The sequence below is a fragment of the Scatophagus argus genome, chromosome 24 (genome assembly GCF_020382885.2).
Source record: "Scatophagus argus isolate fScaArg1 chromosome 24, fScaArg1.pri, whole genome shotgun sequence".
NCBI classification, from domain to species: Eukaryota; Metazoa; Chordata; class Actinopteri; family Scatophagidae; genus Scatophagus; species Scatophagus argus.
In genome coordinates, this window is record NC_058516.1 from 2,986,228 (window position 1) to 3,004,905 (window position 18,678).

At 43.6% G+C, this 18,678-nt stretch overlaps 2 protein-coding genes across 11 annotated transcripts in view; both read right to left on the bottom strand.

Annotated features, from left to right (window-relative positions):
• Window positions 1-407: 407 nt before the first annotated feature.
• Window positions 408-11,397, bottom strand: LOC124055403 (carboxy-terminal domain RNA polymerase II polypeptide A small phosphatase 1-like). Its single transcript, XM_046382226.1, has 7 exons — window positions 10,483-11,397; window positions 4,098-4,246; window positions 3,819-3,920; window positions 3,242-3,298; window positions 2,513-2,605; window positions 2,143-2,328; window positions 408-1,949 (listed from the first exon to the last, which is right to left on the bottom strand). Exons 1-7 carry the CDS (start codon window positions 10,553-10,555, stop codon window positions 1,821-1,823), a joined length of 789 nt encoding a protein of 262 aa, XP_046238182.1. The 5' UTR covers window positions 10,556-11,397; the 3' UTR covers window positions 408-1,820.
• A 769-nt stretch (window positions 11,398-12,166) lies between these two features.
• Window positions 12,167-18,678, bottom strand: part of spega (striated muscle enriched protein kinase a) — a 51,425-nt gene continuing 44,913 nt past the window's right edge. For all 10 annotated transcript variants that reach the window (XM_046382207.1, XM_046382211.1, XM_046382208.1 and 7 more), the window contains 9 exons: window positions 18,483-18,650; window positions 17,305-17,427; window positions 16,218-16,382; window positions 15,348-16,029; window positions 14,977-15,216; window positions 14,349-14,572; window positions 14,133-14,208; window positions 13,865-14,014; window positions 12,167-13,786 (listed from right to left, as the gene is read on the bottom strand). In XM_046382207.1, coding sequence (XP_046238163.1) covers window positions 13,543-13,786; window positions 13,865-14,014; window positions 14,133-14,208; window positions 14,349-14,572; window positions 14,977-15,216; window positions 15,348-16,029; window positions 16,218-16,382; window positions 17,305-17,427; window positions 18,483-18,650 — 2,072 coding nt within the window. In that variant the 3' untranslated portion in view covers window positions 12,167-13,542. The remainder of the gene's footprint in view (window positions 13,787-13,864; window positions 14,015-14,132; window positions 14,209-14,348; window positions 14,573-14,976; window positions 15,217-15,347; window positions 16,030-16,217; window positions 16,383-17,304; window positions 17,428-18,482; window positions 18,651-18,678) is intronic.

Consider the following 18,678-nt stretch of genomic DNA (forward strand, 5'->3'; position numbering starts at 1 on the left):
ACTGGCGACTTTGACTGAATAATGAGCATTTTCAACAACTGAGCTTCGTCTGCAGTTTATTTCTCCAAGAAAACACAAAACCTGACATTTACCGTTCATATTAAGAGCTCTCTTAAACTCCATCATAGCTGCACTGGAATTCTTTCAATGTTACATAACGTCCGAACCATCAAGCCACATAACGGGAAGGGCCCAGAGGTGCTAGATAAATCACCAACGACAGTATTAACAAAGCTGAAGTGTTTCAGGGTGGATTTCTCCTTAAAATCTGGCCTGAATTAAACCAATTTGTTTTCATAGGTGTTCACCAGGCACAGCACCTCACATATCCTTTGAGTCCTCATGGCAGCTCCCTCCTTCGACACATATTTTATTACAAAGTCCTGAAATTGTTTCCAGCCTATGTGTACCGCTTAGGAAAAAAAGAAGCTCATGAGAACCAAACTGACAAGCCAAGCTCGTAATTTTTCTTTTTTTTTTTTTAAAATCATACAACCATGTAAATACAGTCTGTAAATGCTGTGAGAGATTCAAGTTTTGTGTGTGGCTTAAAAACAAGGAACCGAACAAATCAGATACCCGTTTGGGTGCAAAATTAACAAAGACCGGTTTTAAAAGCCGATCCTGGTCCTCTCATCTCCGGACTCAACTGTTCATGACATTTCATTGACTCACGGGTGGCATTACGTTGCATTCAAGCCACCATTGGAAATCCTTGTCTGATAAACATAGCAGCTGCTCTTTCACGGTCATGTTGCAGATGGATTGATATTCATATTAGTGTCAGGTTTTTTGGGAAAAAACACTGCAGTCATCACTTGTTCCAGTGCTGACAGTTTTGCTAACAGGACTTGGCTTGTGTTTTTGGTACATAACCATTTTCGCTGAAGAAAAAAATATAAATTGTTTTATAAACGGACTATAGTGGTTTCCATGGATAACAGTAGTAAATTCCCAATAATTATCCAGTTTTTTAGGATGGGTTTAGTACACAAACTGTACTAAAATGAGTTTCTACGCTGCACTGAAAGGGAGGACTCTACTATACACTGTCGACTATACTTGACATCACAAACCCACACCAGGGTTTAATAAACTTTTGATCAGATTCATCCTTAACACTGTCACGATTATTTAAAAAGACTTGATCACGTCACTCTAAAAACTCCAAAATGACACCCGAGCATCACATGCTTTTGACTGCAGACACATAGTGTGACAACTGACGTAATTAGGGTGTGTGACAAAGATAATGCTATTCCAAAGACATATACAGTACGTATACACCATCTGCTCCGTCAACAAACAAGACTGATCAAGTTTATTTGCACGTTTCCAAAAATTCCTTTCCACTTCGATTCCTGATTATCAAATCCTGCATCTGTTCAGACTGCTGTATCCATGAGAGAAGTCTATGTCCAGTACCAGGTCCGCGTCCAGAGGATTCGTGGCTACAGACATCTGCTTTGACAACTCTACCGCAAGTTCATTGACACCACAGAAATGTCCTTAAACATTCACCCATCCATCCGTTCACTCACATCAGCTGGTTCACGGTGTGCTGATAAGGGGAAAAAGTTACAAGGCAAGTTTCAGGCAGTTCTCTGTTTGACCAGGAGGTGGCAGTGATGACGCCGTCAAAGTCAGTGAAGACTCCCAAACATGATCTTGGGAGAGTGAGGGCTCTGGCAGCCATGGAGCAGTCTGTGTTGTGGCGAGCAGTGATAAGTTGGAGCTGGTGCAGGAGCCTCGCTGGTGTGTGCATTTTTCTGGTTTGTACGCCGTTTTTGTTCGGAGCTGAGATGAGAAGTCGAACACTGTTAGCTTGCGGTCGACTGGTGCTTGAGGACTGTGTAGACGTTGTCCACTTTGCTCAGCCTCTCGAAAAAGGGGATGAGGTCCAGCAGCTCGGTGTCGGACATGTCGTCGAACCACGAGGCCACAGGCACCTGGATGAAAACGCAAACTATCAGCCACTGAAACTGTGTTGTCTGTAGCAATACAACAAAAGGTGAAGAAGTCCAGCAAAATGATGTCAAGGACTTTCTTAGGCAGCTGACTAATTGCACAGCTTGCTGTTCCACCCAAAGACGTCACCGCCAACCTTCATGACTCGTGCGCATTTTGTCCGAAGACACTCACCGCGTTGTCGGGGTGGAAGACATAGGAGGCGGGGGAGTTGTCCACGATGATCACCTTGTTCAGGTCGCGACCCAGGCGACTCAGATCCTTGACATAATTACCTCGGTGGAAGACGCAGGACTCCCGGAAAAGGCGGCAGCGGAACGCGCCCCACTTGTCCAGGAGGTCGGAGACGGGATCCGCATACTGCAGCCACAACAACAAACTGGGATGAGTTCGAGCAGTTTCTGTTTTTTTTAAACCCTCGAGAATCTTTCATATGACTTATTTCTAAAAATGGCACAGCAAAGGCCACACAAGTGACCAGTGGTTACAAAACAAAAGTTACATGTAATGCAGAGCAGCATGTGACTCTGCAGCAGTTTCTCACCTTGGCTAAACTGGCAGTGAACAGGACACACTCAAACAGCTCGCCCATTCTCTTCAGGAACTCATCGACATGGGGCCGCTTCAGGACATACACCTGCAATACATGGGAACTTTTAAACCGGGTTCCTACACAGCTTACAAAATAAAACATGTTTGTACAAACCTTAACTGTCTGAGGAGCTACGATGCTTTCTTTTGGTGTTAGATTTTATCTGTGCAAATGATTACTTGACAGTTTAAAGGATTGCTGTGCTATATACATATATATGTATTAGACAGGTTGAACACATGAGTCAAAGCATTTTAAAGACTGCAGGCATTTGAGACTTGCATAAGAAACTGTAAAGATACTCCTGCTCAGATCACAGACAAACAAGCATTTAGTTCCAAAAGTAAAATCCTGGACTCGTTTCCTTGTCCCTCCTCCATTTTTTCTTCTCTCTGCGGCATGTGCGGCTGAGGGCAGCGTTCCTGAACCAAGTCATCCGGAATAGGCTGTGCTTGTTTGAACAAACCTATCCTGGATTACTTGAATCAGGCCCAGACCCACGGCATGTCATCCATCTCCAAGCGGCCATCTTCAAATCCCTTAAACACCGACGGCATATACTACACTCAGCAATTTAAACTCGAGAGCACTGCTCACAACCACAAGGACAGCGAGGCCGTGTCATGTCAGAGGACGACGGACGACTACGAGTTACAGAATGAACACGTTGTGCCGCATTACCTGGTGTACTGTTCCATCTATTTCCACAGGAATGATGAAATCTGCATTGTTCACCGGCTGTTGGAATGACGAAAAAGTTGATTTTAACAAACAAAATTTGGACGCAGATTTAAGTCTTTCCACTGCAGGCATGAGTGAACAACAAGATCAAGTTACAAGAAAGCTTATTTGTAAGACTGGAGAAGCTGCAGGCCTTTACCATATAAAACATGACTGGTATTATTGTAGCACAGATGCAGGTAGAGACAAACATTCTGTGTGTGTGTACATAGAGGAGTGACTGTGTTTATTTGGGTTATGGAGCCAGTGAGTTTGGGTTTGGCATTTGCCAACAATGACAGAAATGTCACCATCAGAGCCAACAACAACCAGATGGGAGGAAAATGTAGACTTTATAGAGTGTTTTTTACTATTAAACATTACTATCTCATGATGTAATGTTATCACAGGGGACAACTATGTGCTCTAAAGCCCAAATCATATCATAAAGTCCCTGCATCATCGAGGAAATCAAAGCACACACTTGCCCGTAGCTGATTGTAATTAATTCAACAATATTTTTCTTCAACCTTCTTACCTTAAATGAGCTGTGAACCAACGTCTCGTCCAGATCTATAACCACACAGATCTTTCCAGAGTCTTTTGACTTCACTGGAGGCAGCAGTGGCTTCACCTGGATCTAAAAATACCACAAAATGAATATTTGGAAGATGACAAAGTAGCAAGAAATTAGACCTAAAAAAACAGCTGAAATCGGTCTTTTTCTGCCCCGCTGACTTACCCAGCGCAGATTTGATCTTTCCACTGCTGTCAAAACAAAACAAAAATGCAAGCAGCGAGACAAAGGTAAACACACCTTGGAGACGGTCCCGTTCTCCTCGACCAGCAGAGGGGCGTTGTTGTTGACAGGCGGGGGCTCCGGCTGGTCCCGACACAGGCAGCACAAAAGGCTGGAGAAGAGGCCTCTGCTCCTGGGCTTCTTGGAGGACACCGAGGGTGAAGAAGCTGCAGAGACAGAAGCAGAAGAAGAAGAAGCAGAAGAAGAAGAAGCAGAGGAAGAAGAAGAAGAAGAAGCAGAAGAAGAGGTCACAAAGCTGATTTACAAAAACTTGAAGACCACCCTAAAATATTCAGTTTGCCCTCACATGTGACAAAGCAACAGGAAATCCTCAAGATGGACGGCCAGACGATGTTTGCCTGAAAAATGACTGAAACATCCAACCATCAAAACCACAAGGTCACTAGTCAATTAACAGTTTTGAGGTTCAAACAGCTAGTGAACTGGTAGACACAGAGAAATATCATAAAGTGACAAATTATTTAGGTTATCAAATTAAGCAATATCAGCATTTTTCCCGTTTATGATTACAATCTGAATATAAGTTTCGGCTTGATGAACATCTGAAGATGTCGTCTATGGAAATTTTTGGGGAGTTTTATACACTAAATGAGTTGATATAGAAGTAATCAGCCTGCTTGGCTTGACAAGCTTTTACCACGAAACATTTAGATGTTTTAACCATTTTAGACACAGTCCCACACAGCCTGATGGTTCGGCTAAACATATCCTCATTCTGCTCCGGCCGCTCTGGTTTGTTTGCATTTCTTTAAACCAATCATTATCAACACTGCCTCTGCAGAGTAACGTCAGGGCCGCTGATTTGATTTGGTGCCACATTTTGCATGTGAAAGCTCTGCAAGCAGGGCTGCCTTACTGCACAGTCTAAACCTTGGATATGTTGCGAGCTCAGAGGTTTGCTGTTGCAGATTACGAATGCTAACACGCACACTGCACAAGGGCAGGACACTGCTGACTGAAACAGCCAATTAACAGGCTCAGCGGCCTGCTTCCTCCGAGTCGGACTGTTTTAGGCATAATCCTTGCACATTGCCGCGAAACTGATGACTCCATCTTGTCAGTGAATGTGTGAGGGGAAAAAAAGTGCATCCTGCAGTTTTCTTCATACTTTTGTCATGTGCACAACCCCCCCCACCCGACTCACGTCCCTGCCAAGAGCTGTTGCGTAACCACCTCTCTGATGTCAGCAGCAAACAAACTCCACTGCCACCAATGAACATTCAGCAGGAGTTGCCAAGCAGGCACAATAAAGGCATCATAAGGATATCATGAGTTTGCTGTGGACTGCAATGGGCCAATCAGGACAGGGCAGATGTCACATGACAGTTCATATGCTGATCAGGCACAGAGAGATCACACACTGTACATCTCTGGCTTTTCTGTGTGTTGTAAAATTAAGGTACATCTTTTTAAAGTGAGTCTTGTTTGCATGTAACCATGGCAACAGCATTGCTGATGACAACACTGCACACAGCAGTGAACAGGAAATGAAAACTGTGTATACGCATCTGAAGCCAAAAATGAAAGTTAGCCATTAACAACAAAAGAGAACGATGAAATACAACATAAGCGCATGCATCCTGGTAACACTCGGGTGAATTTGTTTGGTGTTAAAGTTTGACCTTCAACGCTACGCTGCCAAACCGCTCAAACAACAAACGTTTACTTCAGGTTCTGTATAATCCACAACAACCACCACGAACGCAGCATCCATGTTAGACTCATCAGACACGACAAAGGCTCCAAACCACATGATGAACCTGACAAACTGGTGACTGAGGCTTCCGTCTCACACCTTCACCTCTGTCAGCCACAGGTATGACACAGGGTATCAGCAGGTATGAAGCTCATTCCTCACACTGCTTGGACTATTTTATATCCCTTCCAATGTTTTGGACCAATTCCAAAACTTGTTCAAAGTGTGAATCATTTACACACCCAAACATACTAACACAGTGCCCAGGGGAAACAAAGAAAACTGGATCTGAAGGAGTATAAAACCAGCAGAAATCATCTGAAGTGGTATAGTTTGTTTGGCTTGGCTGTAAAATGTTAAACATCAGCGGAAGAAGCTTTTAGGTCAGTACGACTAACCTAACCTAAATCTAACTGTTTCAGAAATGTATTTTTGTCATGCATTCATGACTTCATCTTCATAACATCACCTTGAAAAGCCAGAGCAGGTCAAATCTTATTAAAGCAGCTTAACTTATTATTATAATTTTTATCCTTACAGGAGGAAATCTGAAGGCGTGAGGCATCACAGGCTTCGTTTAGCTCAATTTACTCAGACTCTTCAGCTGCTCCCGCTAAAGTTTGTACCATTTGTCAGTCACTGAGTTGATGTCGGATCTCACGGATGCCAAAACTGCCCATAAATCTCTGGTCAACGCTCCTCCTGGCTTTTTTTTGTGTCGCGTCAGACTTTGTTTCGGCCTCTTTATGCACCATACTCCGTCTCTGTGTCCGCCCGGACGTGACTGGGTTACCAACACACAAGCCTCTGTTGTGCATCTCTCACGCCTCTTTCATTCCCTCTCTTCCATTCCCTCCTACGGCACTTGTGGATTCAAATCTCAGCTGACCCTCGGTTGGCCTCTGCCGCGCTCCGGCCAAAACAGGAAGAGGAAACAGAAGGGTATCAGTGGAGGAAGCCACTCGCCACCATGTTTTAATGTAGCAGAAGAGGTGTTGCAGGTTGTTAGCAAGCTTAAATTCATTCATGTATCTGAGCTGAATTCAAAGCGGCTTCATTGGTTTTAATTTTCATGTCTGCCGTTTGTATTGTTATGCAGAACTCTAATCTCAAACAAGAGGAGCAACCGCAAGCTGTGCCAGAAAATGTCGTCTAACACCAGCAAGATTATAACCTTCAGCACACGGAAGAGGAAATCTGTAAATTTATTTTATAAAGCCAAAACAAACAAGGATTTAAGGAATCTTTTTCAGTGCCTTGAGCTATTTATTTACTCCCTTATATCCTCATTCATTATGCTTTTCACTCCTTTGCTTCCTTTGTCACTCCCTTCTGCCCACATTCCCTCCCTTCTATCCTTATAATTTCCAGCGTTCACTCCCGTGTCCTTATTTACTCCCTTGCGTCTGAGTCAGCTTTAATAATCATGAACTCTTATCACACGCCTTTCTAACTGCACGCTGATCACAAAACAAAGGCTGTGCATTAAGTTATAAAGGAGGGGGGCTGAGAAGATGACCAGGAAGGAAGCTGGAGCAGAACAGACTGCTGAGAAGAGCATCAAGGCTCGCCGGTGTGTTGCGTTCACAAATGAGTTTTATGATACAGAAGTGATTTTCCCTTCAGAAGTTTTGGTTTGTATTTAAAAACAACTTCGCTGATCTTCTTAAAATGAGTCTCTAATGTAGATTACATGCAATGGGCGGCCACATTTTTCTCACACAAAGGCGCGAGGGGAGATTTGTCTGCCAATTATTCATTTGTTTATTTCAAAAGGGCAAATTATCACATTTTAGAAGTCGGGACCAGACAAGACCTTTGGCTGATTAATTTTCCGTCAATCGACTGAATTGTTTGTCTTTCAACTGAAGACAATCTGACACCACTCAAAAAAAAGAAGCAGTGTTATGTGCAAATGCTACAAAGAAATTATTCACACATGTATTGTTCTACTTCGACAAATTAAAGTGTCATAAATACACCAGAGGTCGCTTGTAATTTTGCTGTATTTTAAGCTGTGGTTTTGACGTTGTGTTTCACAGCCCTCCAACACATCTGGTTTCAAACCAAGATGAAACGCTCGTCTCATGTGCACTGCTGAGTAACGTCTCCGACGTCCACACTTCGGTGGAGCATGTGTAGGCTCAAAAACAAACACACAAACAGCCACCAGGCGTGAGGGGACACCATCAGTTCAGTTACAGCTCCGAGACGCCTTCTTCACATCACCTGTGATGTTAAACGTGTCGCCTCCCGTCCCGTAACCTACAGACTCAATCATTCAATCAATGTGGAATAACTTCACACTGAAGATGAGATGCTCTGCCTTATGGGATCATTACGTGAGTCTACGGTTTCCTGTACTCGACTCCCCTTCTTGATGCTCCTCTGACAGCTGAGCTTTAGTCACATTATTAATTTGGCCTTTCGCCCACGGCCGCCGTGATCACTAACATATGGAAAGTAGTTTGGGTAGTTTTGGATGCTGGTATTAAATGTGTAAATCAGTGACAAGAGTTCAGCTGCTGTTTTGTCGGGGTTTAATTCTCTTTATTTAACAGCCTGAGAAGGAGCCGTTTGACTTTCATGTGACAATAAAACTCTCCAATAAAAAACACACACTAATACCATTTTTACACCAAAATGAGTGTGCATACACAAGTTGTTTTTTATTTTAAATGGAGTTAAACGTTAACTTGTCTCACCATAGTTTGCCTTTTCTGTTTTGTTTTTTTTTCTGTTTTCTGGTGTGTTCAATGTCACTGAAGCTCTGGAAAACTGCAACAGCAACATGGAGGCCACAGACAGAGCGCCGGTTACTATTTTATATGTCTCGCTTCGGACTGACCGAACTTTAACCGGACCGTATGGAAAAGTATTTACGTGCCAAAGTCTGGAACTGCAACAAACTGAAGAGGCGAAGATTAGGAGCTGAATGAATGAAATGTTTGATGCAGATGTACAGTCTTTAATCAAGTGTGAACCTTCAGCAGATCAGACAGTCAGTGTGTGATCTTTAATAAGATGGTAATATCTGTCACCAGTGCAGTCAGAGGGCAGCTTACACAAGCTACCAATACCATAATTAGTGGTGAATGATGAAACTGACCTAACAGCCAAAAGGATGCTGCTGTCTTTTAATAGAAAAGCGGGAAAACGGCCAGCAAACCAAATGCTGGATTTGTACCTTAATGGCTGTTCAAGTATATTTTGCATTTAACCAGACAAGAATGCCAAAGCACTCTTATAAATATAAATAAAACCCTCACGCTCAGACCTGATGGATGATCATGTTGGTCTCTGCTGTCCCTAATGAGGATTTTTAGACCTCAAAGGTTTTCATCTCAACGTGCAGGAATCATGCGAGGTAACCGTCTGGAGCTTATGTATGTGTAGGAAAAAAATGCCAACATAATCAGCCGTAATGATCTCCAGTTACTCTGTCAGCATGTTAAGCGACACTTTGTTCAGTCTTGGCCCTGAAGATGAGAAACACATAATGGACCCATCAAAGACATTTTTCGCAGACTTTCTTTTACAGCCATAAGCTTTAAACCACAGAGGTTGCGTGCATCTTGTTTGCCGCCTTTTTTTTTTTTGTTACAAGCTACAAAAACCCAGAGATCCTCCAACTGCAACCTGAAACCAGAGTCAAACCGAAACTGAAAAGCTTTTCTTTTGATTTGACCAAGCTAACAAACTGCTGTCTTCATGTCGCAGTGTGAGCGCGACAGAGGAAACGTGCAGCTCGCAGACAGCAGCTGTGTGAGTTAAGACGTCCAGTGTGGCCACAGGGTTATATAATAGATTAGGCTGCTGCTACTACACATTTACACGAAGGCCTCTGCTTGACTTCTCAGCTTATCCTAACTGTGCTCCACCATATCTGTGCGTGGGCAGTAAACCTGAGTACATCTTTAACTCCGACCCAAATGCAAACACCTGCATTAAAAGCAAAGGTCTGCAGGCTGGAAGTGACACCAGGCTTTAAAAAATAATTTCAAAAAGTGTGACGGCAGCATTTTCTCAGGGATGATGACCGACAGGCCACCTGATTATTCAGTAACCTGCATTGACACTGTGCGTTATCTCACTGGTTTGTGTACAGTGAGCCGTGCCAGAAATCCATGGCGAACAGCAAACTGATTAAGTTAATGTTACATGGTGGAAATCAGGCTTCACATGCAGATGATCAAGTCACGACGACGAGACAGGAAGGATATGATATTTTCACTCTCACTGTGAAAATGTCACTGCGGCTGTAGATATTGGTGTTTCTGAGACTATTTTAGGCTGCTGAGGTGCTGCGTTCACTTTTTAGTTGCCTTAAGATACCATTAAAATATTCTATAAGGATTTCAATAGAGTTTGGGGTGACTGTAAGACATTTTAATTAAAATACTGTGGCCATCTGAGTCGAGCGCCGACTGGTACGTCACTTCCTTTACTTTAATCGCAGGCCAAAGGGCCGCGATCACAATGTGTGCAGAATCAGGGAGAGTTTTACTGCTCCAACCCGTTTTCAGTTCACTTTCCCGACATTTTGTGCAGCTCACTTTGACACGCTGTTGCAGTAAAGCTGATTACCTTTTAGATGGAGGATCCTGAACTCCGTCTGCAAAACTTTTTTTTTTTTTTTTTGACATGAGTGCAGCGCCCAAGCGGGACAAACATAAAGCCACTTACCCCTCTCTCCTGCGGACTTAGTTCCCTCTTCATCCCGGCTGACTTGGGTGATTACTGAGGACGGATTGTCCATCACATCCAGGTCTGGTCCAGAGTGCTGACCTCACACTTAAAAGTTGGAAATTGTTCGCTGACTCGGTGCTGCATTAAACCAACTTAACATGTACGAAAACGAAGCTGAAGCGCCCCGGAAAACATCGCAACAAGTCGCCTACAGCGCGTCCATTTCACTTCGGTTGCTGTTTTCCGCTCGGAAAGCCGCTAACGTTTGAAGACTCAAAGTTGTAAAACATTTGTCAAGGAGATGGCAACTTTGATTCAATATGGTGCTCAACTCCGCTCACAATTTCAAGATACAAACATGGAGGTTTCAAGGCTTCCCATTTCACTTAAAGTGGCGCAGTGAGGGAATGAACGCGCACAACACACCCTCTCAATGCGTCTACAAGTTTGACGATGGTCCCTTAAAGTAGCCTGCAACAAAGTTACTCAAAACTGAGCTACGCTGCTTGCTAGCAAGCTAGCAACTCCGGAGTTATTTTAGTCAAATATGCTATTCTTAGATACCACGTAAAGACATAGTAGGCCATTTACCTTGGAAATGCTGTATATTTTGCTTTCATATGAGCTCAAACTGTTTAAAGATAAAAATAAAACCGACACGCACATTATGCGAAACTAGCGTTAACTTAAGCCAGGGCTGTTCCAGCCACACCAGCCTGCAACAAACACCGCTGCACCATAACCCGACACCGTGTTTATAACTTCTTCACCGAGTTGTTTATGTTAATGTCGCTCTGCACTCCTGGAGTTGTTGTGTAATGACCGCCGTTTGTAAAAACTTCCTCAAAAGCATAACTTTTTGTTGAGGTAGCGTCTAAGAAACGCCCAGTTTGGGTCCCCTTGAAACTGCCTGACACAAGGGACCGTCGCGCAAGTGTACGGTTTTTGTTTTTCCCCTGGTGTGACCTGCGGGTGGAGACGGTGACTTTTCTCCTTGTGCTGGGAACGACACAACGGCACAACTGGATGTTAGTTTGTCAAGTTAACATCCGTACAAATATTTCGTCATCATCTATTAAAATAAATGACTGTATTGGGTTGATTTCCTTCTCTGATGATGATACTGTTATACTCTACCCCAGTCTCAGTTGAAATGTTATTTTTAGGCAGTATTTTCATTATACTGTACTTGGAGTTTGAAATCTAAATAAAATCCTTTATCAATAGAGTCAAGCAATTTCAGTCTGCATGTTGGCATTTATAAAAATACTTAATTAGTCTCTTTATTCCCCCCAATATGAGCAGCGGTGTGCAAAAAGGGGACAAAGAATGAGCCTTACGTACTCAAGCTGTTATTTGTTGCAATCTGTGTTTCACTGGGATTTTCTGTATTCTGTAAACACTCAGAGTTTTAATGAACTTCTTCAGCCATACTGGTTCCTGTACTGCGCTTCAGGCCCCATCAGGAGATCCTCAGCAAGACAAACGCCAATGCTTCACACACAAGAGGAGACTATGCACTGGTGTTTGTGTTGTTTAACATCCCCCAAGGCCAGTGTGAATTTATTTTTAGCCGCAAACATCACTGAAAATAAATCAAATATCCTTTCCAAGCACTCGAGGATTCAGGAAGAAAATGTCAGAAAAGCTCAGGTGTAGTGTGAAGCCCAGAGAGAGAGACAGAGAGAGAAACAAGTTCGTTTTCCCAGTTGTATCAATAGTTTATTACATACTATCTCATAAAAACATTTTCAACTTTTTCCACATATAAACACCGCAAATTGGTACATTTACAAATCTTCAACCGTCCAAAGTCATACAAAAATGAACACTGTGATAAGTCAATACACAAGACGCTCTATTATCACAAGGACTGCGTGTGCTGCACTGGATGTACGCCTGCATGTGAGAATCTATGTGCATCGGTCTGTTGAGTCCACATGTTGCAGCCAGAGTTTTGCTTTGCTCAAACAAGTCGTCGTTTGTGAATCAGTGGCAATGGAGACACATTTACAAGATAAATATTTTGGATGTTAATCCTATTCAGGCACTGACTGGATGATCAGACGATTTGAGCAACCTGACCAACTGATGGGGAATACTGAGAAACCACAGCAAGTTATCAGTGTTTATCACGTTTCCGAGTAAAATGTCACCTACGTCACAGACTGCTCGTCATAGTTGTATTACAGTTCAGTTTTAACCACAGAACAAGAAGTTGTACCAAAAGTTCCTAGCTCACCCTAAAATAATTCAGTTTTACTTTGTGAATCTTAACACCAATCACAAAGACACTCCTTATTTTTTATTTGTTTTATTTTATTTTATTTTTTTTGCCTCTATGCTAATTCAAAAAGTGAATCAAAAAGGCCCGCGCGCGCACACACATGCAAATAAGTTAACATGAAAAAAGTAAACAATTTCAAGGAAAAAAAAAGAAAAAAGTTTTGGTTTGGAGTTTTAAAACGTGTAAGTAAATGCAAAAATAAATTAGCAGCTTAAATCATGGTACATTCACATGAGTTGTTTACTACTAAATACAGTGACATGAACGAGGCTGAAACGCTAATGATACAAATGTTCCAGGCTGATCGTGCAAAGTGGAGACCAAAGTTTATAGAAACCAAATACTAATGTGCAATTTCAGAATCCACAACGTGACTGAGAAATTGTGCAATCAATCGAGAGAAAATAAAAAGAATATCCTGTGTCCTTTCAGTGGGTTAAAAGTTTCCGAGAAGCTCCGAACGTCATCAGTGTGACAAACGCGTCACGGCGATCTGCTTCTCGTTCTGTTCCTCTCTGTGTTTTTGTCTCATCTCAGAATCCCGGTAGCGTTGAGCGCTGAAGTTTTCCAGAGGAGCACGTGGACTCCTGTCTCTTCTTCGGATATTTCTGCTATATCCACCACACGCCTGCCTGCCTGCCCGTCCCCTCCGCCTCATTAGGCAGGCATTACTCATACGGCTGTTGGGCAAGAAAACTGTTATTCCGCCTCACTGCGGGCAGACCGAACTCTGCACGCTCATGTGTCGGTGCTGCACTTCCGCTGCTGCGTCACTTCAGGCTGGGAACATGTGGCGCAGGCACAGTCGCCGCCGCAGTCGCCGAAGCGGGGGACTGGTAGGTGCGCAGCAGCACCTTGTGCTTGGTGGCGCCCTCTGCGCGACGGCATTGCTGCTCCACCAGGAACTCTTTGAGTCGGCTGGAGGTGAAGGTCAGAGTCTGTCTCCTCAGCTTCATAAGGTAGGAGTCCTGCAGCCAGGCCTGGGAGAAGCAGTCCCGTGTCGTCGGACGGGCCCTGAAAATGCACATACAAATATGAAGAACTCAACATTTCACGTGTTTTTGTTTTTCATCAAATTTTGTTGGCACCCACCATGGGAAACTGCTCAACATTTTCTTGAGAAAGGCGGAGGCACTTTGGGACACATTAGGGTACAGTTTTGTTGGGTCAAACTTGGCTATTAGGATTTTGGATTCAACTTGTTGAGGGTCTTTATCTTCGAAGGGCAGTCGACCACTGAGCCTGAACACAGGAAAAACAGGTTCACTCAATTGGCAAAATTGTAAAATGAGTTCTATTATCGACTGAGCTCTTGACAAAGAATAAATTTAAAACGTCAAGTAATTTAAACTTGTCTTACATGACATACGTGACAACTCCAACCGCCCAAACGTCCGCAGGAGGACCAACCACTTCACCTTTTATCATCTCAGGAGCTTGGATCACGAAAGGATGAAAATAGAGAAAAATCAGTGATCTGTCTTTTGATGTGGACCTACGGGACTTAAAAAACAAACTAGAGACAAACGAACAGTATCTGTACATCAACCAAGCCAGCAGACGTTGTTGTCCTCACCCATGTACTCCAGCGTTCCTGCTCCTGCATCCTGGTGTTTGAGGCTGAGGGGGTTGAAGCTCTGAGCGCTTCCAAAGTCCACGATCTTGATGGCGTTGAGGTTGGTCACCATGATGTTGTCGGGCTTCAGGTCCAGGTGGAGCACGCGGCGGTTGTGGAGGTACTCGACCCCCTGGAGGATCTGGACCAGGTAACCCACCACGTCATCCTCAGAGTAACGGAACCTTTTGTGAGGTAGAAAGGAGGTTCTCAATCGGTCCTCATACTGGAAAAGTACACGCAAGTCCACTGATAGAGTAGAGAGGAAAGTTCTTTTCAATGTGTTCATTTGCTCTTAATATCTGAGAAGAACCCATCTAAGATGGCTGAAGAGCTGAAAAGAAGAAAGCAGCAGATCCAGATGGACTTCCTGTAGATGTTTATTCAGTTTTTAAAAATTAAAGAGCATCAAGTCATCCATTCTTCACTTCCATACTCATCTACTGTAGACTCTCTAGAAATCATCTGGGGAATAACTCAACAAAACTGACTTTATACATCCACATATACTCCAAACAAAATGTCAGAAAAGTTTCTGTCTGTCTGCGTTTGTGCATCTCAGTATGAGGTGACACATCCAGCGTCCTACCTGTCTATGAGGCTGTACAGCAGCTCTTTGCCTGTGCAGTACTCTGCCACCAGCACCAGGTAGCGCGGCGTGACGTAGGCTTCGTGCAGGGCCATGACCTTCTCGTTGTGAAGGGATTTCAGGATCTCGTACTCCTTCAGCACTTCCTGCTTGTTGTCCTGGCTGTACGGGATGATCTTTGCCATGAAGATTTTGCCCGTCGCGTTCTCGCGGCACTCTCGGATGACTCCAAACCGACCCCTGGAGAAAAAACAAAAAAGAACAGACAAAAGTATTACAGCAAAGAACTGTGGCAAAAGGTAGGAGACTGGAGGTTGTTAGCGAGTAAGTATTTTCAAAGTGAAGGCCGAAGCAATAACCTTCCATCTCACCTCGCTTTCTCATCGAGGAAAGTGTAGGGCTTCTGTGGAACTCCCTGTCGCAGAGCAGTGGAGGGCGCAGTGCGTCCTGATGGGTTGCCTCTGGTGGGGGTACTGGCCCTGTCCCCAATGGGGCTCAGGCTGGAGGTCTGGAGCACTTGTGGGGAAAAGGAAACAGGAGTGGGGGGGACGTGAGCCGTGACGGTGGTGGTGGGGACGTATGTGGGCACAGAGGCCACTGCTGGTTTTGTTGGAATCGATGGAGGGGTTACAAGAGGTGGCGGTGGCGATACTGGTGGGGTCTGGGTCATAGGAGACACCACATTCACCGGGCTCTGGGGTTTGGGGAGCACAAAGGGTGGAGGAGCTTTGACTGTGGGTGGAGAGGGAAGAGGGGAGCGTATTTTTGGAGCATCCTCAGCTGTTGTGCCTGCGGATGGTAATGATGGGTTTGTTGCAGGACTGTAAGGCAGAGAGGATGGAGGGGTAGGAGTGACCTCCATTTTGGATGGTGCTGTGGGCAGAAGAGGTAATGCAGCAGGGGCGGCTGCAACTTTCAGAGATGTGGTGGTGGAAGAGATGGTGGAGACAGGCATCCTGGGAGCGTTGTTCTGGGCTGGTTTAAGGGGAGGCTCTGGTTCAGGTGGAGGTGGGACTGTCTTCACGACGGGAACGACAGGTGAAGGTCCTCCAACTGTGAAATACAATCACATGCGTATTTGATATTTTTTTAACTTGATGTGCTTTAAAGGAACATAACAGAACTCCAGTTGATTTTTTTTGAAGATATTGAGGGATCATCCTCTTATCAGTTTACCATTTCAGTGCAAGTCCTGTCCAGTCCAGTATCGTGTCCCTGAATTTTGACAGTGTGTAAAATACCTGTTGAGTCCAGGCTGACTGGAGCAGAGCAGTTGCTGTATGGCCCTTGTCCTGCTTTGTTGGTGCAGGTGACACGGAACCTAAATGTGCCGCCTGGTGGCAGGTCTGTGACATTGTAGTAGCAGTCGACGACTCCTGTGGCAACCGTCAGCCAGTTTGAGTCACCTGCAGGACAGAGGGAAGAGCCATGACTGAGAGTTGCTGTGATCTTTCTGGACAGAGCATACAGGTATAAATGACCACATTCCACTTCAAATTTTGTACATAATTAACTTTGTATTCTGGAGGGGAAATTAAAAGTAAATCATCGCCTGGTTTGTTCTCTCTAATAGGCAAACATGTTGTGGTTCACATATTGGACACTAGATGGCGGTGTTGTCAAACTGATAAAATGAAGTGAATAGAAACTAGAAATGACACACAATACTCAATTTTACGTATACGCCAACAAGTTAAGGCCCCAGTTTGTCTGCTGAAAAGTATCATATTTCTTATGCGGGTATGGTAAAACTGACTTAAATCACAACGTAAATTAAGCATTGATAGACGATCTGGAATGAGACAACAGAACAACACGTCAGAATGAAATCCATCAGACCAATAAATATTCACAAACTCTGAGTCAAAGCTTATGCGATTTAACTTTACTCCACCACACTGTGAGATAATGATGATGATTCATCTCACATCATGACATAAAGTTTGGACAGCAGCACTGTTGCCGTCACTATTCCCACATGGACTGACTCATTTTCTCTGTTTAAGTGGTGTCTGCGGATTTGGAGACTTACTTCCCGGAGCTTTCTTCACATACAGCACAAAACCAAACACTGGCTAAGCCCTTCAAGAGCTGATACTTCCGAGGAGCTTGTAACCTTCAGCTTAATTTCATTTTACCTCACCTGGGGATACCACATCATGCTGACAATAGTACACAAAGGGAATGCGATTTTAAATCCACCAAAACGGCCAACAAACCACATAACAGCAAAGCAAAGTTCTTTTTAACCAAAAAAAGGTTTTTCTAGGATGAATAAAAAAAAGTATGTAGGGGAACTACCATGTTCAAAAGCCAAAAGTCACTCACCTTCTGTCTTTCTTTCCAGGGTGTAGCTGCATGGAGGTTTGGTGTCTGCTGGCTTCCACAGCACCAGGACTGTGTTGTTGTAAGTCTGGGGGACCTCAGGGGTCCCTGGTCGCTTTGGGATACCTTCAGCAGGAAGGAGGGAAAGCAGGAGGGAGAGAAAAAGCACAAATCAGATGAGTGTACGTCATGCAGAAACACGTGACCCAGATGTGACTGCGTTTGTGATGAGTTACACTTTAAATATCCAGACATTCCTGCATTTTGTTTTGTTTGTATGTGAAAGGTTGAAACTGTTTCGAGTATGTGGTTTTAAAGGGTGGTAATGTGGGTGGTTTCAAGTGTGATTATAAGTTTTTTTGAATTGGGTATAGTTTACATTCCATTATAGCAATCAGTGATACAGCATGGCTTATTTTATTTACTCAAAAAACAAAAAAAAACAAAAAAAAGATTCAAGATACCAAAGAGGAAATGATTTTCTCAGGCCTAAGGTACAAAAACAATCTAGAAATGGTTTCAGTTTTGTTGCTAACCCAAACCAAACTTGACACAAATAGTGTCATTCCTTAATTTCAAAATACATTTCCCATTTGGCCTGTGCACCAGCATGAACAACGGAGCCGATGCTCCAGGCGAGATAAGCTGTCTGAAGTATTTTTCGAGGGGAGAAAAATAGCCTCAGTGGCTGAGATTAGTAAGACTACATGTCCACAGCCATAACAAATGAAGTTCAAACACAATCGATTGCATCTGACACCTGAGAAATATATCTTCCACTGAAGCCTCGAAACACGATCATTGTTGCATTTGAGAGCAATACTGACACAAAGCTGCTCTTATTACACACTATTTGCACGCTGCAGTCCTAAACGCGGCCTGCCACAGCTGATTTCAAATTACTGGAAGCATCATTTGTTCTTATTACATGATGAACATGAGAAAAACCCATTAGGTTAATCTCCTGTAAATTGAATCTGCTGTCATTAATATTCATTTGGACTGTATAAATATTCATACCATTCTTCCTGCTGTTAAATTAAATTATGTAAAATACATCATGTTATGATAATTACTGTATGACTACGACAGGCAAAGGAGCAGTTGGACTTCACTGTACTCAATTTTGTTAAAATAACAAATTAACTATAAAATATATTTGAATAACGATGGGTACTTACAGGCTATGGACAACGTGCAGGACGTGGTGATGGTAGCTATGGGGTTTGTAGCTACACATTCATAAACTCCATCGTCCCTCCTGCTGGACTTCATGATCATCAGAAGCTGCCTGCCATCTGGGTGGGCGATCAGGCTGATTCTGTCATCCGCCTCCAGTGGTTTCCGATCTGGAAAGCACAAAATAATGTAAGCATC

Coding starts and splice junctions, on each gene's coding strand:
- LOC124055403 (XM_046382226.1), bottom strand. CDS start 10,555: ATGGACAATCCGTCCTCAGTAATCACCCAAGTCAGCCGGGATGAAGAG. Junction 2,606..3,241: donor TAGATGGAACAGTACACCAG/GTAATGCGGCAC, acceptor CATGTATTGCAG/GTGTATGTCCTGAAGCGGCC. Junction 2,329..2,512: donor TCACTGCCAGTTTAGCCAAG/GTGAGAAACTGC, acceptor TTGTGGCTGCAG/TATGCGGATCCCGTCTCCGA.